This window comes from Oryctolagus cuniculus, chromosome 4 (assembly GCF_964237555.1).
Source record: "Oryctolagus cuniculus chromosome 4, mOryCun1.1, whole genome shotgun sequence".
NCBI classification, from domain to species: Eukaryota; Metazoa; Chordata; class Mammalia; order Lagomorpha; family Leporidae; genus Oryctolagus; species Oryctolagus cuniculus.
Window position 1 is genome coordinate 29,392,046 of NC_091435.1, and position 23,545 is coordinate 29,415,590.

Here is a 23,545-nt window from a genome sequence, read left to right on the forward strand (position 1 = left end):
TAATTATGCGTTGAAAATGAAAACACCCTCTCATCTCCAAGAATAGTCCAAGACATAAATATCAGTATTTTCTTTAAATTGTCCAGCAAGTAGCCCCATCCCTAGTATTTTTTTTTTTCAATTATACAAATATTTATTTTACTGGTTTGGAGATTGTATGTTTATAACTGTTAAAAACAAAAACTGTCTTGAACTGACAAGAAGCTATAGCACCGTCAGTAATAAAAATGTAGAACATTCATAAAACTTTTCAGGTCACATGGGCAGTAAGGAATGTGGCCAGTATGCAACTTGAATAATTAGCTTTTCAATAATTTACAACACATTTTAGAGCCTTTCTTCGATTAAAAAGTAGCGATATTTTGTAATTAACTGAATACAATAGTCTGGCTTAAACAACGAACACGGTTCTGGAAGCCGGAGTTCAAGATCAAGGTGCCAATCCGATGTTTAATGCATTAAAGTGCTTTCACAAAACTAATACCATGGTGCCAATTCAATATAAAAGGCTGGGAAGCTGTTCCTTCTTTTCTCCACGAAGTTAATGGTCCTGTTCCATATTTGTATTTGCTCAAGGATTAAGCTTTGCATCTGGGAAGTCCTTGAGTGGAAGTGTTTCAGAAATGGAACGCCAGGACTCAAGGCTTCATTCACTGGGCTGCCATCCCCGGAGCCTCTCCTCTGGGTAAGACTTGGTAGCCAGTGCCAGGTCGGGAAACAGCCCGCCACGGGAGGCAGTCCCGGCTCCGAGGGAGCGCCCGCAGCCAGGGAAGGGCGCAACGAAGAGTTCCAAACAAACTACCTAGAACACAGGCGGGCGACTGCACGGTGGACGCGGCGCTAATTACCACAGCACGAAGGCTAGGGCTCCTTCCCCTTCCTGTCTGGTCCGTGCCTCGCTGCGAAGCCCAGGTCTGGAGCCCAGGTCTAGAACTCGCCCTCCCGGCCAGAGGTTTCGGGACGCAGCGCGCCAAGGAGAGCCCACAGGGCGGGAGCAGAAGCAGGGGCAACCTAGGGGGTACGGCCCTCGCGACCCCCTGAAGTGCTGGAAGGTGCTGCAGCAGGTGGGGCAGCCGGGCGAGGGCCACGGGGCCCGCAGCGCCGCTCTCTGGCGTAAAGGGAAACCACTCGCGCAGAGGACCTCGAGTCCGAGGGTCTGCGCGCGGCGCGTGTCCCCGCCGAAGGTACCTCGCGCGCGGCCCGCGGCTCCGGGCGGGCTCGCGGCTAGGCCCCGCCCCTTGCTCCTCCCCCACCCCTCCCGCGGGGCGCGCCAGCCGGTCCCACGCGGCGCCAACCCTTTCCCGGGTCATCGCCCCTCCCCTCTTCCGGGCCGCGAGCCCCCCGCGCGCCGCCTCAGGACCGCGCTCGCTCGTGCGCGCGCTCTCCCGCCGGCCCGCCAGCCAGTTCTCTCAGCGCGCGCCTGGCCGCCCGACGACGCGGGAGCTGCACGCGCCGGACGAGGCTCTCTGAGCTCCCTGTCGCCGAGCGCGGGCCATCTGAGGCGGCTCCCTCGGTTCCTTGGCCGGACACGGTCCAAGCAGACGCATCTGCGAGCCCAGAGCGGCGGCGGCGGCGGCGGCGGTGAGGAGACGGGATTGGGGGTCGGAGGACATGGCGGGGCTGAGGGCATCGCGGGGGAGGGTGGTCCGGGCGTGCCAGAGGCCACGTCGAGGCTCGCCGAGGAAAGGGGAGCGGGGCGGGATCGAACCGGAGTCCCGGGGCTCCGGCCCGGCGCCAAGCCGAGGCTGAGGAGGTCGCCCGCGAGGATGGCGGCGGGACCCGCGGCGGGCCGCCGAGGGGCAGACGCCGCCCCGAGGCTCCTGCCACGTTTCCACCGCGCGTTCCCTTCCGCCTCAGGGTGGGCGACAGACCTGCGCCTTTTCCCTTTCCGCCAGACCCCTTGGCGTTGCTGTGTTTTCCGGAACCCTGGACCCCGCTTGCTTTTCAGGAGGGTCGCGCCTCAGGGGAGCCCCGATCGTCGAACCCGGCCGGGGCCCGCCGGGGTTGTTGTGTGGGGAGGAGGCAGGGAACTGGACTCCCCGTGGCCCCTCGCCCCTGAACTTGGGGGAGAACCGCGATTGCAGAAGTTGGGCGCAGCTCGCCGGCCCTTCTTTCCTCAGGAGTGGGTGGAGATGTGTGATGCCTGCTCACCTCGCTCCCTTCAGACCCCAGCGGGAGGGCTTAGCAGCAGCTTTTGAAGGCTTCACAAAGTCAGACTCCCGGCCCCTTGGAAAATTCTGGAGCCCGCCTTGTAGCGCTGAGGCTGGTCAAGGGCTCCTCACCGGCGCGGGCCATGCCCCCCGCTCCCTCAGCCTTGGGGACGTCCAGCATGAGAAGCACTCGGCTCTGGAAGCGGTTGCCATTGTCTTGTCCGTATGAGGGAGGGAAAAGTACAAAGTTATACAATCCTGGAAAGCCCGGCTTGGTTTTCCTTTGGGTTTTCTCCACGCAGGGGAGCTTGTGGAACAAAGTAGAACTTGAGGAGCCGCCGCCGCCGCGGTGACGACGTCCCAGGATGACGTCATCGTACAATATTTAAAATGGGAGCTTTTTGCTGTGAGTGTGGGTGGAGGGATTGCGGCCAGTTACTCTAAATCAAGATGTCTAATGTCTTCTTGGCTCCGCTTGCTTCAGGTTGACCTCTGGCTTTTTAACGCTTCCTCTTTTATTTTTTGATATCCTGGAATACTGGTGGGGCTGGGTTTATTTTTCAGCTTTCCCAGTCATCATTCTTGCAAACAGAAAAAATAAATAAATAAAGTCCGTATGACTCATCTTGTGTTACAACTAAAAGCAACCACTAAGTGGTTCTTTCCTTTCTTTCTTTTTTATATTTTGATATGAAACTGAGCAAACAAAAGGAAAACCCAAAACTCCTATATGTAGCACATAGTTGGCAAATTTAATGAAATTAGAGAATGATCTAGTATGGGATTCAGTATATTTCTTTAATATGGTTCCTAGTGTTTTTTTTTCTTTCTATTTTTTCTTTTTGATAGGGTGGAGGCTAATGTAGTTCTCTCAGCAACTTTCTTCCCAAACCATGTATTAAATTGCAGTGGTTCCCAACCTCCATCATAACGTGGTAGAGTATAAATGCAGCTTTATAAAGTAGAAATGGCTCACATTTTTAGGGAAGAGGTTGTCCAGCAGATGTAGTGGGTTGGAGCTGTGTGTGCGAACCTGTGTGCAGTAACTGGTAGCTAGTCATAGATGGAGTATTTGGCATTCTAGGGTTCCAGGAGGAAGGTTTGGGTGTCTCCCCATCCAGGATCAGGTTGACTGTGGCTGCCAGCACAGCTCTCAGATAACTATATAGAATTTATTTCACACTGAAGTCCTTTGTTCAAACACGGAGTAATCACGTGAAGAGAAAGTTAAAGAGCAGTTTGAGGGGTGAAAAAAAGGAAAGCTAACAGCTTTGTTTTTTGAATGTGTGGGAACACAAACTGTTGATTGCTAGGTTAGTCAGTTTTTATACTTAACATAGCAAAAGCTGTATAGATTTAATAACTGGGTCCAAAAAAGGTGATGTTGCTTAGTAAATGCAGCATCTGAATAACTCCAGGATACTTACAGCAGTCAAATGAATGAGCTCGTTGACTAAAGATATATATTGAAACAATCCCTGGAGAACATTTTTTTGCCTTTACAAATTAATCAATGATAAGTGAGATCCTCTGTTTTAAAAAAGGTCTTTTTTTGTTTTGTTATGTTTTGTTTTAGGCAGTTACAAAATGTAGCTAAATTTTAAGTTTCTTTTAGTTTTTCTATGGGTAACTGGATTTCTATTCTCTTAAATATGTTTTGATAGAGTCACTAACTCCTTTTTGACCTTTAGGTAAATTTATCCCTATCCCTGAAAGAGTACTTACAGAAACTCCAATACTGAATTTTTTATGTATAACAGCTTCATTGAGATAGTTTTAGTATATTCACAGAATTGTACAGCCATCACCATAGTCAATTTTAGAATATTTTCATTACCTCAAAAAGTAACCTTGTACTTAATTAGCATCATCCTTTGTTTACCTACAATCCTCCTACCTCTAGGTCACTACATTTTACTTTTTGTGTATACAGGTTTACTGTACATTGCTTATGAATGATGTTTTGTCACTGCCTTCTTTCCCTTAACATAATGTATTTTAGGTTCACCCATGTTGCAGCATGTATGAGTGCTTTATTCCTTTTAATTGCCAAATAATATTCCATTATATTTATATAACACACTTTATTTGCCCATTCATCAGTTGGTGGATATTCAGGTTGTGCTCTTCAGGTTTTTTGCTATTATAAATCTCCTGGCCACTTACAGTTTTTGTGGACATAATGTTTTCATTTCTCCAGGGTATATAGCTGGAAGTAGAATTTGGAAACGTATGGTTAACTCTGTTTAACCTTTCCAGGAGCTAACAGACTACCAAAAATGTCTGAACAATCCTATACTTAAAGTGGACTTTATTCAGTTTTAAAGTTCAAATCATGTCAAAGAATCTTAAGCTTTTTTGATGAATATTGATGTATTTACTAGAAACTATGTAGTATTAACAGTGTTCTGTGTAATATCACTAAATTTTAGCCCATAGGAGCGATCTGGGATTTTCTTTTTATTGAACTTCTTCACAAAGCTAAGTGGTGTTATTCTTAAGTCTTATTTTATAATAAGACGTTTTTACAAATTAGTGACTGTTCCCTAATTATAGAGTTGAGCCAGTGAAGCACAAGGTAAAATTGAAAGGGAAACATTAGGAGCAATATCTTAGAAAACTTTATCTTCTAGTTTTTATATTTTGGTTTTTTGAGAAAGCATGTTTTATCTTTGCAGGAAAAAATGAAGAATGAAATTGCTGCTGTTGTCTTCTTTTTCACAAGGCTGGTTCGAAAACATGACAAGTTGAAAAAAGAGGCAGTTGAGAGGTTTGCTGAAAAACTGACTCTGATACTTCAAGAAAAGTACAAAAATCACTGGTATCCAGAGAAACCATCAAAAGGACAGGCCTACAGGTAAAGGATTAGATTAAGAATTAAATTAGGCTAAGTGAAGCAGCTGATCAATTTCTGTAGTGAATGCAGGACTAGAGGACGTCCAGCTTATGCCTATTGTAGTTGTATCTGCAAAATATAGAACTCTGTGGGGGTATCTAGGTATTTTAAAATACACCTATTTGTTGGTGGGTTCCCACTGCCTGTCTGGGGAAATCCAGTGCTATCATCTCTTTAAGAGGTTAGTCTGTTAGGGTTATTGTCTTGACTCCTTACTGAATGTATCTATCTGTGCATGATAGGTGCTTGGGGTTTTCACAGTTCTAAAGGACACTTGATCACTTGTAAATTGGTATGGTAAGAGTTAAGGAAAATGAGTCATATTGTATCTAAAACTAAATTACATTATACAAAGTTTTTGAAGAAAAACTGGACAGAAAAGAGCTGAGACTATTAGACACCTAATATATTCTTAACATTTGTTGGAGTAACCTAATTTATGTTACGTATGATTCTATGTGGTAGAAGCCACTGTTACTTTGCAGGTGAAGATAATTCACTTGTGATCCACAACTGGCAAATACTAGCTGAGATTTAGACTGAGGTATAAATGACTCCAGACTCACATGAAATTTTTGCTGCCTTGGCACTTAGGAAGAAGAGAATTCTCACTTGCAGCTGTCTTTTGTGCTGTGGTTTATAAGTCACATTTCCAAATTGAAATAAAGAAGAGCATGCTCCTGCAAAACATGTCCTGGCATGCTCACTTCCTAGTGTTTATGTGACCACTCAGGAACTTGGGTTGAGAATGTTCTAAACTGAGCTGTCAAACTTTGCCTCATTTGTAGATTGAAATAAAGAATAGTTGTGGAATAGTTGTGATCCAAACAACTACAGAAATTCTCTTTCATTTGTGTATGCTGCTGTCCCTAAAATTTCCTCCACACATCACCATTTCTCTGCTTTGCTATAAAAAGGAGTTCCTTCCTTTCAGTCACTGGGCTTTTGTAAATGTTAAGACTTTTGAAGAAGCCTGGAAGGGAGGTAAAAATATGAGTTTTGTTTTCTTTGCTAAAAGCCAGGTGAGCTTGTTTTATTTTGACAAAGAATCAAGGTAATTAGTATCTTTTCATCTTCTTACTTCATTCTCCTAATTTTTCTCTACATATCTTCATTTGTGATAGAGTGACCAGCTTTTGTGAGTTAGAACTGTTGAGGCTTTTTATACTGATCTAATTGAAATTGGATGAAGGCTTTTGGAAGTATGAAAATAGTATGGTGAAAGTACCACCATACTATTACTGTAGAAGGCACTGTCAAGTACATACTTAAAGATCAGACAGTGTAAGGTTTCACGTCCATTAATTCTAAAGCCTAGAAAAAAAAATTATACAGGATTCAATTGGCATGTGATCAGAAGTATCATTATTGAGTCATTGTTGAAGCTGTGTTTGAAGTAGAAAACTATTAGATATGATAGTAGGTTGTTAACTATTATGAAAGTGAGAATATAGAATCAGACTTAGAGAGTCTTCAATCCATCAAATAGTTGGAACTTTCTTTTCTTTCAAAATATTTATATATTAAAATTACTTCATTGGCAAAGTATAAAAATAAGATGCTTGTGGAGGGCCATTTTGCAATACTATCAAGCTCTATAAAAATATTTACACCTGACGTAAAATGTTTTGACTCAGCAGATTAAGCTATGGTTGGAAGGCTGTCATCTCATATCACAGTGCACATTTGTGTTTCAGCTGCTCCACTTTCTTTTTTTAAAGATTTATTTTCTTCAAAGTCAGAATTACAGAGAGAGAGAAGGAGAGGCAGAGAAAGAGAAGGGTCTTCCATCCGCTGGTTCACTCCGCAATTGGCCACAACGGCCGGAGCCATGCTGATCCAGTGCCAGGAGCCAGGAGCTTCTTCTGGGTCTCCCACGGGGGTGAAGGGGCCTAAAGACTTGGGCCATCTTCTACTACTTTCCCAGGCCATAGCAGAGAGTGGGATTGGAAGTGAAGCAGTTGGGACTCGAACTGGCACCCATAGGGGATGTTGGCACTGCAGGCACTAGCTTTACCTACTATGCCACAGCACTGGCCCCTTGGCTGCTCTACTTTTGAAACAGTTTCTACAAATGTACTTAGGAAGGCAGCAGAAGTATGGTCCATTTCTTGGGCCCTTTGCCACCCATTTGGGAGACCAGAATGGAGTTCCTGGTTGCTGGTTTCCACCTGAGCCATTACCTGGCTGTTGAGGCCATTTGGGGAGTAAACCAGTGGATGCAAGTTCTCTGTCTCCAGGAGCCAGGAGCTTCCTCCCGGTCTCCCATGCAGGTACAGGGCCCAAGCACTTGGGCCATCCTCCACTGTCCTCCCAGGCCACAGCAGAGAGCTGCACTGGAAGAGAAGCAACCAGGACAGAATCCGGTGCCCCAATTGGGACTAGAACCCGTGATGCCAGCACTGCAGGCGGAGGATTAGCCAAGTGAGCTGCGGCGCCGGCCGTAAATGAATCTTAACCAAAAAAAAACTTTATGCCTTTAAACAACAGTAAGTTGAATCTATTCTGAAAACGTAATCAGAAATGCAGACAAATATATATGAATATGGATGTTTCTTACATTTTGTAATTGCAAAATTTGAAAGAACTAAACATTAAGTAAATCATAGACTGTCTTTATGCAACCTTTAAAAACTTATTTTTGAAGAGTAATTAATAGATAAGTAATCACTGTAAGTAAAAAAAATGCATAAAAATATGTAAGGTACATCAGTTGGTTGAAGCAGGGTTTGTAAAGTATCCATATTTACATATAATTTTAAGATGCATAAAAATATACCCAAGATATATCTCCTTATCTTTAACTACTTTTGATCTTAGGGCACATGGGACTTAGGAATTACTCCACACATTAGAATATGTAGGTGTAGCTCCATCTTATAAAAATGATTAAGAAGCATCTTACATACTATAAAGCGATCTTTTTTTTTTTTTTTAAAAAAAGAGATTTATTTATTTGAAAGAGTTACACAGAGAAAGGAAAGAGAGAGAGGTCTTCCATCCACTGGTTTACTCCCTAGTTGGCCGCAACGGCTGGAGCTGCACTGATCCAAAGCCAGTAGCCAGGAGCTTTCTCCAGGCCTCCCACGTGGGTGCAGGGGCCCAAGGACTTGGGCTGTCTTCCACTGCTTTCGCAGGCCATAGCAGAGAGCTGGATCAGAAGTGGAACAGCTGGAACTTGAACCAGCATCCATATGGGACCGCAAGCGGCAGCTTTACCACCTGCACCACAGTGCCGGCCCCCGTCTTTTTCACTCTGAATTTGTAATATCATTAATGGTGATGTTATGACAGATATGGACAGACAGCATAGGATATTGTTAAATAACATCAACTTTGGAGTCTGATAGCCTGGATTTGATCACTGGATACATCACTTATTAGCTATGTGATGTTGGGAAAGTTACTCATGCTTTCTGCCTCCTTTTTTCCTTACAGTGGAGAAAATAGGGTCTAATTCATAGGATAATTGTGACAATTAAAAGTTAAGGAAGCTGTTTAGGAAATTGTGGTACAGTAAACTTTCAGAAAGGTTACAGCAACATTTATTATTAGCTGTTACCTAATGAGAATTTTTTCATGAAAACTGAAGCCAACTAATAAAATAATTTAACTTTTTAAACATTGAATAGAACATTTCTCTTGATACTGTTTTTATGGTGTAATTACTGTCTGTCAGTTAACTTGTATTTCCATATTTTACAGCTCTGGTCTGGAGGAAAAAATTATATCTAAGCTCATCCAATAAATGAGTACTAGGACTAGTACTAAACTCAGTTTTCTTGATTAATAGTTGATTGTAGACAGTTCATACTTTATTTTATTTTATTATTTTTTTAAAGATTTATTTATTTACTTGAATGAGCTACACAGAGAGAGGAGAGGCAGAGAAAGGAGGCGGGGGGTATCTTTCATCCGCTAGTTAACTCCCCAATTGGCCGCAAAGGCCCAAGCTGTGTGGATCCAGAGCCAGGAACCAGGAGCTTCTTCTGGGTCTCCCACATGGGTTCAGGGGCCCAAGGACTTGGGCCATATCTACTGCTTTCCCAGGCCATAGCAGAGAGCTGGATTGGAAGAGGGAGGGCCGGGACTAGAACCAGCACTCATATGAGATGCAGGCGTTTCAGGCCAGGATGTTAAACAGCGCCAGGCCCCGACAGTTTATACTTTAAACTGTATCTACCATTTCCCTACTTAATCAGAATGCTTATTTCATTATGTATTTTTGCATTCAATGTAGTAGATCTTGAACATTATATTGGTAGGTGGGGTATTTCTTAGGCAAAAAAAAATACAGCAGGAGTTTAGAATTTCTTTTTACTTATTTGTATTTTTCTTTAAAAAAGAAAATGGTAATGCATATTAAATAAGACAATAACATTTTAGGATTATATTTTAATAATAAGTATATGATATGAATGGTTTTGTATTCTGTTTATAGAACAGCTACAGGTGAGGCAAAAAATACCCTCTTAACGAGAGGTAAAAACAAATAAATGGGGACTGGTGCCATGGCATAGTGGGTAAAGCTGCAGCCTGCAGCGCTGGCATCTCATATGGGTGCTGAGTTCCACCTGCTCCATTTCTGATCCAGTTCCCTGCTAATGTGACTGGGAAAGCAGTGGAAGATGGTTCAAGTGTTTGGGCCCCTGCCACCCACCTGAGAGACCCGGAAGAAGCTCCTGGCTCCTGACCTGAGACCAGCCCAGCTCTGGCTATTGTAGACATTTGGGGATTGAGCCAGTGGATGGAAGATCTTTATCTCTCCCTTTTTCTGTATAACTCTTGCCTTTCAAATAAATAAATATATCTTAAGAAAATAAATGAATCAAAACAAGAATTTCCAACTATCATTTAAAATATTGAGGTTTTTTTAAGACATTTTGTTATAGGAACTTAGCTTACAGAAACTCTTAACCGTCAAAGTTCTAAGTAATTTCTTGAAATTTTCATACTCCTTGCTTATTTAACATATGCATGTGGTTGAGTGGTCTATGTAAACTGAATAAGAGCCAGTTCTAGTTATTTCCCTGGGCTTACTTAAATGCTATCATCTTTTCATGAGACTAGGCAGTCTTACACTGCATTTTATTTAGCCTATAGCTCACATTTATTACTTATTTAGCATAAATATGCTCCTGAGTTCTCCATCAGGGTACCTTTATTATACACCTTGGCAATAAATATATGTAAATATTTTTGGTTAAGATTTGTTAAAGCTATTAATGCAACTTTACTTTGTTGTAGATGCATTCGGGTCAATAAGTTTCAGAGAGTTGATCCTGATGTCCTGAAAGCCTGTGAAAACAGCTGCATCTTGTACAGTGACCTGGGCTTGCCAAAGGAGCTCACTCTCTGGGTGGACCCATGTGAGGTGTGCTGTCGGTGAGTTCATGAGCTTGGCAGCTTAACTGATTTACCATGCTGGAACTATTTTACAAAATTCTGCCATATTTAACTTGCCTGTGTATCATTATGTCCTAGAACTGGTGATTTGACTTTCCCAGATATGAATTTTATGAATACCCTTTTTGAAGTGATGGTGAAGGAATGGTTAGGTTATATCCTTAAAGCCTAGTGACTCAGAAAATGATTTGGCAGGGTTTTTCCAGAGCATTGCCAAGAATTTTATTGTAGTCCAGTAAGTAGAAACTTAGACACCTGGACTCCTCTTACTCAATTACTGTCCTTCATTGTTGGTACACTTTGCCTTCTTCAAATTAGGAAGAAGCTAATTTCAAATAATATTAGATAATAACTTTAGTTGGTATCTTGTCTACTTTTTTTCCCTCCCCCCCTTTTTTCGTAGGTCACTAAATGATTCTTCATGGTTTTGTTTTCATAATGGAAATTCTCAATCTCTGTCTTTTTATAAGTTATTTATTTGAAAGGTAGAATTAAACAGGTGGGAGGGGAGGAGAGAGATATCAGATCTTCTATCTGCTAGTTCACTCCTGAAATGGCCACAACGGCCAGAGCTAGGCCAGTCTGAAGCCAGGAGTCAGGAGCCTTCTCTGGGTCTCCCATGTGGGTGCAGGGGCCCAAGGACTTGGGCCATCCTCTGGTGCTTTCCCAGGCACATTAGCAGGGAGCTGGATCAGAAGTGGAGCAGCCAGGACTCAAACCCATGCCCATGGGATGCTGGCACTGCAGGCGGTGGCTTTACCTGCTACACCACAGCACTAGCCCCTCTCTCTTTTAAGATTCGTTTAATAGAGAGTTCTTCCATCCACTGGTTCACTCCCCAAATGGCTGCAATGCCTGGAGCTGCACTGATCCAAAGCCAGGAACCAGGAGCATATTTAAGATCTCCCACTCAGGTGCAAGGGCCAAAGGATTTGGGCTATCTTCTGCTTTCCCAGGCCATAGCAGAGAGCTGGATGGGAAGTGGAGCAACTGGGACTCGAACTGGCGCCCGTATGGAATGCCAGCACTGCAGTCAGTGGCTTTACCCACTACACCACAGCACCAGCCCCTCAATATCTCTTAATGAGCATAATTGTAAAATGCTAGGTATGAAGTGTGTTTGAACTCCATTCATTCAGAAAACATCCATGGGCTGGTGCTATGGCACAGCGGGTAAAGCCACATCCCATTTGGGCGCCAGTTCGAGTCCTGGCTATTCCACTTCCCATCCAGCTCTCTGCTATGGCCTGGGAAAGCAGTAGAAGATGGCCCAAGTCCTTGGGCCCCTGCACCCACGTGGGAGACCTGGAAGAAGCTCCTGGCTGCTGACTTTGGGTCGGCACAGCTCCAGCATTGTAGCCAATTGGGGAGTGAACCAGCTAGGAGAAGGATGAATCCAGGCTGACTAGGTAACAAAATGTTAACATTCCAGGAAGGAGGAACAGGCTGCACAGTCATGGAAACTAACCTAACCTCCCTGTTTTCCCTCCTGAAACTTTTCCTATGTCTGTACCTTTAAGCTATTTCTCTGGTTTTGAAATATCATTCACCTGATCATTCCTTTGTTCATTATAGTGGAGCTTGTTTTTTGTTTTTGTTTTTTTTTTGTTTGTTTTTTTGACAGGCAGAGTGAACAGTGAGAGAGACAGAAAGGTCTTCCTTTACCATTGATTCACCCTCCAATGGCTGCTGCGGCCGGCACGCTGTGGCTGGCACAGCACACTGATCTGAAGCCAGGAACCAGGTGCTTCTCCTGGTCTCTCATGTAGGTGCAGGGCCCAAGGACTTGGGCCATCCTTCACTGCACTCCCGGGAGCTGGTTTTTGATGCAAACTTAACTGTATGCTCTTTTGTTAAGGTGGTCACACACTGATCCTTAGCATTCAAAGTGGGAGTGAAGATAGTGCTAAAAATACGTGTATATTTTATCAAGATCATTCCTAGAGACTACTTGATTTTCAGCAGTTGATATAAGCTGGTTTCTTTGGGAAACTAACGTAGAAGGTCTTATGGAGATGAAGGTTCCCCAACACTGTTTAAAGGGAAGAGCAAGCCATTTTGAGTATAGATCTGAGAAGATAAAATATTTTTAGATTCTAGAACTAATAAAGAACTCACCTTAGGCCAGTATCAGACTTCGACTACTTAACCCCCTACAGAAGACTTTAGTTTACAAGAAATATCAAAGTTACTATATTGTACAACTTTCTAAATTTAACCTGTATTTAGATCCTGACTGACTCTTTTAACACACTTCTTTAAAGGATTTGTGTAGTTCCTCAGCCCATAAAAAATTAGAAGTAGCATTTGAAAGGTTATAAAAGCTACCGAAGAAAGTCAAATAGCATGACATAGAGGAAAGAGTGAGAACACTAAAAGGATTAGAAGAAAGATATCATCACACAAATGGTTAATATTTAATAAATGATCCTAAATCATCAAAGAAAAGATTTTATGTCCAGGGTTGTTTAGGAATTGGGTAGTTATATAAAAGCTTTGGACATATTTATTTAAAATGCTTAAAATAAATCTTGGCAACTTAAGATAAAAACTTTGGTTATATAGATATCCTGCTTAAATGGATACTTTATTACTTGATAATGCCATTTAATAAAAAACCACTGTGCTTTCATCTTATTAACTTAAGAAAATCTTCGCATTCAATAACCTTCTAATATTTGACATCAAAATTTTACCACAGTTTGGCTAGAATGCGATTTTTCTTTTTTTCACAGCTAATATAGATCACCTTCAGAATGGAGAATGCGCATTCAATGATAAACAGAACCCCCAATAGAGATATTAGCAAAATGAGTAAAGGTGATTGATATTAAGCAAGTTAATGGAAGAGTTGATATGTTCAGAAGGATTTTTGAACCCAAACTGGAAAGATCAAATATTCTAAAAAATAAAACAATGCTAATGCAGTAGTTATATAATTGAACAAATATCTGAGTCTTTGAAAATACTTCATTGGCATAGTAGAGACTAAGGTTATTTTAAAAACTGAAGAATGTTGAACATTCTTCGTAGTCTTCACTTAACTCTGTCAGTATAAAATGCTAAAAGAATATAAGAGTGTCATATAGTCAGAAAGGTTATCACTTTGAGAAGATGCAGAACAGATCCTTCCTATAATAAGATCTAAAAATAGCTGTTAGTTTCATTATCCAGCATACTTTATAACTTTTTGTAATTTCTGCAGTCGTTTTTTGTTTTTCTTGTGGCTGTAAGTTTTTCATCACTATAATCAAATACCTATGAAAAGCTTTTGATGAAGGAAGGAGGTTTATTTTACTTTATAGATTCAAGAGGTTCATAGTCCAAGATTGAATGAGTCTCAGTGGTTTTTCCATCTGGTGAGGCCAGAGGAGGGCAGTGGGAGATGGATGTGGAGGAAGGATCATATGGGAAACTAGAAACAGAGTGACTAGGTTCATCTTTTTTTTTTTTTTTTTTTTTTTTTTAAGATTTATTTTATTTGAAAGACAGAGTTACAGAGAGGCTGAGAGAAAGAGAGAGGTCTTCAGTCTGTCCCCAGATCACAACGGCTGGAGCTGTACCAATCTGAAGCAGGAGCTTCTTCCAGGTCTCCCACATGGGTACAGGGGCACAAGGACTTGTGTCATCTTCCACTGCTTTCCCAGGCCATAGCAGAGAGCTGGGTTGGAAGTGGAGCAGCTGCGACTCAAACCAGAGCCATGTGGAATGCCATCACTGCAGATGGTGGCTTTACCTTCAACACCACAGCCACAGCCATCTTAGCTTTTATAACCAACCCTGTCTTGAGAACTATCTTCCAAGGGCATGCCTACCATAACCTAAGGAACTCCTACTAGTACTACTTATAGATGCCATAATTGGATTAAATTTCCACTTTTCCAAAATCTACCTGTGATCTTGGAATTTGACAACCTGCGTGAGTTGAGCCATGTTCTATTCGAACCATAGCAAGAGTTTTAGATACTATTGATTTTTTTCAAATTAACTAAATTGACCTTAATGTTTTATCATTGCCTTGTTTAAAAGTGGAATGTTTACAAATTGTATGTTAGGTGCCAAGGGTATGAACAGTGGGTTAAAGCCCCGGCCTGCAGTGCCAGCATCCTATATGGGTGCCAGTTTACATCCCGGCAGCTCCACTTCTGATTCAGCTCTCTGCTATGGCCTGGGAAAGCAGTGGAAGATGGCCTAAGTCCTTGGGCCCCTGTACCATTGTGGGAGACCCAGAAGAGGCTCCTGGCTCCTGGCTTTGGATCAGCTTAGCTCTGGCTGTTGCGGTCATTTGGGGAGTGAACCAGCAGATGGAAGATATTTCTCTTCTGGCTCTACCTCTCTCTGTAACTCTTTCAAACAAATAAAATAAATCTTTAAAAAAAACAAAATTGTCGGGGCCGGTGCTGTGGTGCAGCGGGTTAACACCCTGGCCTTAAGTGCCGGCATCCCATGTGGGCGCCGTTTTGAGACCCAGTTGCTCCACTTCCCACCAGCTCTCTTCCATGGCCTAGGAAGGCAGTAGAGGATGGCTCAAGTGCTTGGACCCCTGCACATGCATGGGAGACCCAAAGGAGGTTCCTGGCTCCTGCCTTTGGATCGGCGCAGCTCCAACCTTAGGGCCAACTGGGGAGAGAACCAATGGATGGAAGACCTCTCTATCTCTCTCTCTGCATCTCCTCTCTCTCTCTGTAACTCTGACTTTTAAATAAATAAATAAATCTTTAAAAAAAATCATTTATTACTAACACTCCTGAGAAATTAACTGTGCATTTTAATACTACAGTAATATGGCCAGCGCCACGGCTCACTAGGCTAATCCTCCACCTGCGGCACCGGCACCCTGGGTTCTAGTCCCAGTTGGGGCGCCAGTTCTATCCCGGTTGCTCCTCTTCCAGTCCAGCTCTCTGCTGTGGTCCGGGAAGGCAGTGGAGGATGGCTTAAGTGGTTGGGCCCTGCACCCGCATGGGAGACCAGGAGTGGGGGCAGCTGGCTCCTGGCTTTGGATCGTTGCAGTGCGCCAGCCGTGGTGGCCATTTTGGGGATGAACCAATGGAAGGAAGACCTTTCTTTCTCTCTCTCTCACTAACACTGCCTGTCAAAAAAAAAAAAAATACTACAGTAATAATATCAGCAACTTCACTTACCAAGAAGATGGAAATATTACACAGGCAAGATACAGAACTCAATAGTTCAGGTCCAAGAAATTTGAGTTAATAAAGCTGATGTTGGGCCGGTCCTGTGGCTCATTTGGTTAATCCTCCACCTGTGGTGCTGGCATTCCATGTGGGCACCGATTCTAGTCCCGGTTGCTCCTCTTCCTGTCCAGTTCTCTGCTGTGGCTCGGGAAGGCAGTGGAGAATGGCCCAAGTGTTTGGGCTCCTGCACCCACATGTGAGACCCAGGAGAGGCTCTTGGCTTCTGGCTTCAGTCTGGCCCAGCCTTGATGGTTGCAGCCATTTGGGGATTGAACCAGCAGATGGAAGATCTGTCTATGTCTCTCCCTCTCTGTATTACTCTGCCTTTCTAATAAATAAACTTTCAAAAAAATTTTAAAAAGAATAGCTAGTTGTGTTTCTGAGTTTTTACGTATTGTGTAAGAACACTTTCCATTGTCCTAACGTACTAAAAATTGTTTTATGTTTACCTTATATAATCTATTTAAAAAGATTTGTTGGTTGCTCCTTTGTGCTCTGAATAAAAACTTGGTTTTGTTGTCCATTATGCTATTTCTCTCATTGCAGAAAGTATTTTCCTTTTTTTTTTTTTGAAGTAACAGCCAAGGTTATATATTTTGACATAGTATGTTTTTTTGTTTTTGTTTTTGTTTTTGACAGGCAGAGTTAGACAGTGAGAGAGAAAGAAAGAAAGGTCTTCCTTCCGTTGGTTCATCCCCAAAATGGCCGGCGCACTGTGCCCATCCGAGGCCAGGAGCCAGGTACTTCCTCCTGGTCTCCCATGCAGGTGCAGGGCCCAAGCACTTGAGCCATCCTCCACTGTCCTCCTGGGCCACAGCAGAGAGCTGGACTGGAAGAGGAACAACCAGGACAGAACTGGCACCCCAACTGGGACTAGAACCCGGGGTGCTGGTGCCGCAGGTGGAGGATTAGTCTAGTGAGCCGCAGTGCCAGCCATAGTATGATTCTTAAATTGTTCTTAGATCAAGCTTTTAGAATTCATAAAGATGAAAGGACTTGTTCATTTTATTCTTTGAAAATAAGGTGAGAAGTGAACAGTTGTCTTAGTAATCTATGTAGTAAGCAATATAATTCACGAAAAAATTCTCAGTGTTTTTCCTCAGTGAGATTTTTCTTTAATCTCCATAATTGCCTGAATTTTCATTTTTGTCATTGTAAATATAAAAAACAGACCACTTATTATTTAATCATCCTAAGATTAAACCTCAGAGGAAATGTCTAGTTGAGTTGTGACTTAAATTACCAGGATACACACTATGGTGGTCATTTAAAAATATTTAAAGGTGCCAGTGCTGTGGCACAGTGGGTTAAAGCCCTGACCTGCAGCACTGCCATCCCATATGGGCACTGGTTTGAGTCCAGGCTGCTCTACTTTTTTTTTTTTTTTTTTTTTTTTTTTTTTTTTTTTTTGACAGGCAGAATTAGACAGTGAGAGAGAGAGACAGAGAGAAAAGTCTTCCTTTTCCATTGGTTTACCCCCCTAACGGCCGCTACGGCCGGCACGCTGCAGCTGGCGCACTGGGCTGATCCGAGTCCAGGAGCCAGGTGCTTCCTCCCGGTCTCCCATGCGGGTGCAGGGCCCAAGCACTTGAGCCATCCTCCACTGTCCTCCCGGGCCACAGCAGAGAGCTGGACTGGAAGAGAGGCAACCAGGACAGAACCGGTGCCCCAACCGGGACTGGAACCCGGGGTGCCTGCACTTCAGGCAGATTAGTCTAGTAAGCCGCAGCACCAGCCTCAGGCTGCTCTTCTTCTGATCCAGCTCTCTACTATGGTGTGGGAAGGCAGTGGAAGATGGCTCAAGTGCTTTGGCCCCTATATCCCACGTGGAAGACCTGGAAGAAGCTCCTGGCTTCAGATTGGATCAGCTCTGGCCATTATGGCCATTTGGGGAGTGAGCCAGCAGATGGAAGATCTCTGTCTGTAACTCCCTCTCTTTGTGACTCTGGCTTTCAAATAAATTGAATAAATCTTTAAAAAAAAAGATTACATCTTAGTATATATATAATTAAAAACTTTTACTCTACAATTTCATTAATGCATATTAAAATATAATCAGCACAGAGGTTGGTGCTGTGGTGCAGGGGGAAAAGCTGCTGCCTGCAGTGCCGGCATCCCATATGGGTGCCATTTCAAGTCCTGGCTGCTTCACTTCCGATCTCGCTCCCTGCTATGGCCTGGGAAAAGCAGTAGAAGATGGCTCAAGTCCTTGGGCCCCTGCACCTGTGTGGGAGACTTGGCAGAAGCTTCAGATCGGCACAGCTGTAACCATTGTGGCCAATTGGGGAGTGAACCAGTGGATGGAAGGCCTCTCTCTGCCTCTCCTTCTCTCTGTGTGTAACTCTGACTTTCAAATAAATAAATCTTTAAAAAAAATCAGAACAATGAATTTGTTTTTGATGTTTTTAAAAAAATTCTATTAAGAGTCAGAAAAAAGAAAATAAAGAAAAGGTATCACTTTTGTTTGTATCTAAATAAACCAGAAGTAGAAACTGTGGCCTGTTTGCTGCCACGGAGGTGGGTTAACATATTAGATGTTTAGGATTTAGTTCTGAGGTGGTTCCTTCTCTGCCTTGGATTAATGGCATGTCCAGACCTGATTGTTTTTATGCATATTTCTTGCTTTGTTGATGCGACTTTAAGATTTATGAGTTTTTTATGTGCACTTAGGTATGGAGAGAAAAACAATGCTTTCATTGTTGCCAGCTTTGAAAATGAGGATGAAAATAAGGATGAGATCTCCAAGAAAGTTACCAGGGCCCTTGATAAGGTTACCTCTGATTATCATTCAGGATCTTCTTCATCAGATGAAGAAACAAGTAAGGAAGTGGAAGTGAAACCCAATTCGATGACTGCAACTCCAAGCCCTGTTTACCAGGTAATCATGAAATGCCTCTGTATTGAAGGGGATGGACTGGGCTTGGCAGAGTGTTGTATAGGTAGCCCTGCTCAGGTTACCCAAGATTTCTGATTTGAGACTTTGAATGGTAGCTCCTGCCTTCCCTACAGTAGGTAGAAACTGCTTTGAGATATAAATAGGAATCCTAAGTTACTTTATCAAGTTCTGTCTCATTAAAGAGTTAAAATAGGGGCCAGCAGTGGAAGGCTTTGCCTGTAGCACTAGCATCCCATATGGACGCTGTAGTCTCGGCTCTACTTCCTATCCAAGCTTCCTGCTAATGGCATGAGAAGGCAGCCAAGGATAGTGCAGGTGCTTGATACCCTGCCATCCGTGAGGGACACCTGGAAGAGGCTTCTGGCTCCCAGCTTTCATCTGGCCCAGCCCTGGCTGTTGGAGCCACTTTGGGGAGTAAACCAGCAGATAGAAAATATCTCTCTGTCTTCCTCCCCTCTCTCTCTCTCTAATTTTATTTGTAAATAAGCTTTTATTTATAAATAAATCTTAAAAACAAAAAAATGAGAATAAATGTATTTCAAAAGGAAGTTGAAAAAATAACTCATGATAATAAAACTTTCCTGATATATTAAAATCCCTTATTTTATTCAGAAATTGTCACTCTTTTTTGGTAGTCTTTAACATTTCCAGTTTATAACTTTGGGTTTTGTTTTCTTGTTTGTCTCTGTTATTAAAGAGTAACTTCACTAAATTATTTTTTGGTTAATTTTTTGCTCATGCCAAAACAGTCCCCCTCTTCATTTGAACAGTCGTATATAGCTAGCATGCCTACATTTACAGATTTTGCTCACTTACTATATTAACATACCAAAGCAATTTGATTGATATACTTTGAAAATTTTTTTGACCAAACAGTACTCTTGAGCAGAAGAAAAATGCTTTGTAAAATTGATTGTTTATTTGAGACAGAAAAAGAGCTCTCTTGTACTAGTCTATTCCTCATATGCCCACAATGACCAGGTCTAGGCTGGAGCCAAAGCAATGATCTGGGAACTCAATCCAGGTCTCATGTATTTTGCAAGAACCCAGTCACTTGATCCATCACTGCTACCTCGAAGGGTGTTCATTAGCAAGAAGCAGGATCAAGAGGTAGAGCCAGGTATTGAACCCAGGTACTCCTGATATAGGATGTAGATATCTTAACTGGGGTAAACACCTGACCAACCATTTTTTTAAATCAATACATTTTTTGAATTGAGCCTTATTCTGGACATGTATTTTTGATTTTGAGTAGATTTTTTTAATGTAGCTATTTTTATCATTCTGTCTTAATTAGACATAATGAACACACTAGGTTTATGATAGGGTTCAATTTGGCTAAAATGAAAATTTAGACACAGTGAGTAAGAAGCAGAGAATTGCAGTTTGATAATGAGGAATTAAACTTTTATTTTTCAGCATATACATAAATAACATTCTTTCAGTGTAACTTTTATTTCTTTTTTCAATTGTTAATTTCTTTGCATGTTTGATAAAGATTAATTCTGAAGATTATGAAATCAGAGATACTTGTATATATTTTAACATGCATTTTGTGAAACTTCAAAAAATGCAAGAGTATAATAGTGAGAGATCGTCACTCTCTTTGCAACCACTAGTCTTGTGCCCTTCCATAGTAGCATTCAACACCAGATTTGGATGTTTTCACTGTTCTTCCAGAGAAATTCCCTGTGTAGATAAGTAAAATATTTTTACCTCAGAATCATAGAGTCATTTTGTAAACTTTACGATAAATATTTTGGTGGTTTTTTTTTTGGCTGTGTGATGTGTAATACATTGCAAATTACCTTTATATGAATTCTTGGAATTCATTTAAATGTGTGGCAGTTTTGCTTCAAAATTTTGTTAGTTAAGTCCCAAATTAAATTAATTGCTGGTAGTTTTTTCAGTGGCAAATTTATTTTAATATTTGAAATGACAAAATTTTAAGAAGGAATCAAGGCTGGCACCATGGCTCACTAGGCTAATACTCCACCTGCGGCACCGGCACCCCGAGTTCTAGTCCCAGTTGGGGCGCCAGTTCTGTCCCGGTTGCTCCTCTTCCAGTCCAGCTCTCTGCTGTGGCCCCGGAAGGCAGTGGAGGATGGCCCAAGTGCTTGGGCCCTGCACCCGCATGGGAGACCTGGAGGGGGCAGCTGGCTCCTGGCTTTAGATCGGCGCAGTGCGCCGGCCATGGTGGCCATTTGGGGGTTGAACCAACGGAAGGAGGACCTTTCTCTTTGTCTCTCTCTCACTGTCTAACTCTGCCTGTCAAAAAAAAAAACAAAAAACAAAAAGAAGGAATCGAGTTGGAGGACTCAAACTAATTAATATATACTTATTATATTCTTTGATACTATGCTTATGATTTAAGATTAAAAATGTATCAGTGGTACAGCATACAAAGTCTAAAAATTGACCCACAGACACAGTTTAAGAAAAAAAAAAAGCCAAAGTAATTCGTAAAGCAAAGTCCTCAAGAAATAGTGCTAAAACGATTGGATAATTATATGAAAGGAAAAAAATCAACTGCTACATGACACCATACACAAAAAATCTATTAGAGATGGATCACAGATCTAATTATAAATGCTAAATCTCTGAAGCCTTTAGAAGAGAACAGGGAGATACCTTTGTTATCTTGAGATAGGCAAAGATTTATTCCAGGGGTCACAAAAAACACTAACAAGAGAAAATACTGATAAATTAGACTTCTTCAAAGTATCTTTTCTTCTTTTAATCAAAAGAAGCATTAAGAAAATGTATAAACCATGGACTGGGACAGGATATTCTCATTACCTATATCTGTAAAGAACTTGTTTCCAGACTATATTTTAGAAGTCATTCCTATAATAAAAGACAAATGACACAGTTTAAAATAATTGGCAAAAGATGTGAATAAACACTATATATATATAAACTTACGTGAGTGGGCAATAAGTAAATGAAAGCTTGCTTAACCTCACTTGTCACTGGGGAAGTATGAATTAAAACCACAATGAAATAACTACTTCCTGAAAAGCTTTATTACAAACTTTTAGAACACAAAGTACATGTAAGAGTGCAAAGCAACTAGGTTTAGTAAATTGCTAGTGGGAGTGCAAAATGGTACAACCACTTTAAAAAAATTTTTTTTAAAGATTTATATTTTCTTTACTTGAAAGTCAGAGTTAGAGAGAGAGACGCTGCATCTATTGGTTCACTCCCCAAATGGCCACAATAGTCAGGGCTAAGCCAGGCCAAAGCCAGGAGTTAGGAGATTCTTCCAGTCTTCCAGTCTTTCCCAGGCACATTAGCAGGGAGTTAGAAGAGGAGCAGCCAAGACTTGAGCTTATGTCCGTATGGGCCCCTGAAACACTTTTAAAGTTAAATATGCATCCCATCCCTGTGTATTTGCTAGGACAAGTGAAAATATGTCTACCAAACCAAGTACAGAAGAGTGTTTGCGAGGTTTTTTTTTTTTTTTTTTTTTTTTTTTAATCTAATTATAGATATATGCCCACAGGTGTATGCAAAGATAGTTCTTAAGGGATACACAAAAAAACTGGTGTCATTTGCTCCTGAGATAGGTAATTGGGTAGCCCACTTAGATAAAGAGGGACTTTCCACATTGTGACCTTTGGTGCTGTTGGAACTTTATCACATTAATATGGTGCTGTACAGAATGTGAATTTTTTTTAAAATGTACTTACAAAAACAAATTAGACATCTGGGAAATCTGAAGCTCACAGGGTGTAGCATTCTGAGCAGAGAGATCCAAAGCTGCTGATAAGAACATTTTGAATGTGAACTTGATATACCCACCTGACTGTTCTGAAGCACTAAATTGGCTGCTTCAGAATCAGCTGGAGAACTTTTTCAAATACTTGCGTTCTATTCCTAAGATTTTATTACTGTTCAGTAAACAAGTATTGGACCGTGAACAGCTTTTGTTTAAAGTCATAAGCAAGGAGTCAATTACACATTGACTCTTTGCTTAGTGCTGTGGAAACTTCTGGTCTAAAATATGATGTATTGTCAAAAGCCTCCATTCATTCTGTTTTGATCTTTTCTAGTTGAACTTTGAGTGTGGTGGTTGAGTTTATTCACTTCTTTATTCAGAAAACATGATCAGTCAATTATAATATATTTAGACTTAACCATAGTAATGTCACTTATACTTACTGTTGTGGTTGTGGTTAAGTGATTTTTTGTCTGTCTTCTAATGAAGAATCTGGAAGGTAACCTAGAGTTTCATTAACACACAGCTAATTTTTCCATTGAAATAACTTGATGTTTTCTCTTCTCTACAGATTTCAGAACTAATATTCCCACCTCTTCCAATGTGGCACCCTTTACCCAGAAAAAAGCCAGGAATGTACCGAGGGAATGGTCACCAGAATCACTACCCTCCTCCTGTTCCATTTGGTTATCCAAATCAGGGAAGAAAGAATAAACCATATCGCCCGATTCCAGTGACATGGGTACCTCCTCCTGGAATGCATTGTGACCGGAATCATTGGATTAATCCTCACATGTTAGCACCTCACTAGCTTCTTTTATTCTGTTGGTGTGATGTTGAAACCTTACTATACATTAAAAGTTTAAAAGTTCATATTCATAGTGGTGAAGTTAGATGGACAAAACCATCAAACTTATTTTTATAGAGAAGTTATTGAGAATAATCTTTCTTAAAAATTATATATATATGCACTTTAGATATATTGATATAGTTTGAGAAACTTTATTAAAGTTAGTCAAGTGCCTGAGTTTTTAATATTGGACTTGAGTATTTATATATTGTGCATCAACTCTGTTGGATACAAGAACACTGTAGGAGTTGACGATCTGTTCTAGCACCTTTGAGCATTTACTTAGTGGAGAGTATGTAAGTTATTTATACACAAGAAAATCTATTTTATGTCATTGTTATTTAGAAGAATTGCGTGAAATCATGTAGTTGCAAATAAAAAGTAGTTTGAGGCATGACAATGTGTGTTTTTGTTCTGTGTATAAAAAAAGGAAT

The 23,545-nt window shown here is 41.5% G+C and overlaps 1 protein-coding gene across 1 annotated transcript; it reads left to right on the forward strand.

Annotated features, from left to right (window-relative positions):
• Positions 1-1,444: 1,444 nt before the first annotated feature.
• Positions 1,445-23,508, forward strand: BTG3 (BTG anti-proliferation factor 3). The gene is made up of 5 exons (XM_002716768.5): positions 1,445-1,581; positions 4,829-5,007; positions 10,294-10,431; positions 18,315-18,522; positions 22,833-23,508. The coding sequence occupies exons 2-5, from the start codon at positions 4,835-4,837 to the stop codon at positions 23,070-23,072; spliced, it is 759 nt and encodes a 252-aa protein (XP_002716814.1). The 5' UTR covers positions 1,445-1,581; positions 4,829-4,834; the 3' UTR covers positions 23,073-23,508.
• The last annotated feature ends 37 nt before the right edge of the window (positions 23,509-23,545 follow it).

What these genes read in the sequence shown, in the direction of transcription:
- BTG3 (XM_002716768.5), top strand. Translation starts at nt 4,835, where the DNA reads ATGAAGAATGAAATTGCTGCTGTTGTCTTCTTTTTCACAAGGCTGGTT. An exon ending in CCATGTGAGGTGTGCTGTCG is followed by an intron (nt 10,432 to 18,314) that starts GTGAGTTCATGA and finishes ATGTGCACTTAG; the next exon opens with GTATGGAGAGAAAAACAATG. An exon ending in CTCCAAGCCCTGTTTACCAG is followed by an intron (nt 18,523 to 22,832) that starts GTAATCATGAAA and finishes TCTTCTCTACAG; the next exon opens with ATTTCAGAACTAATATTCCC.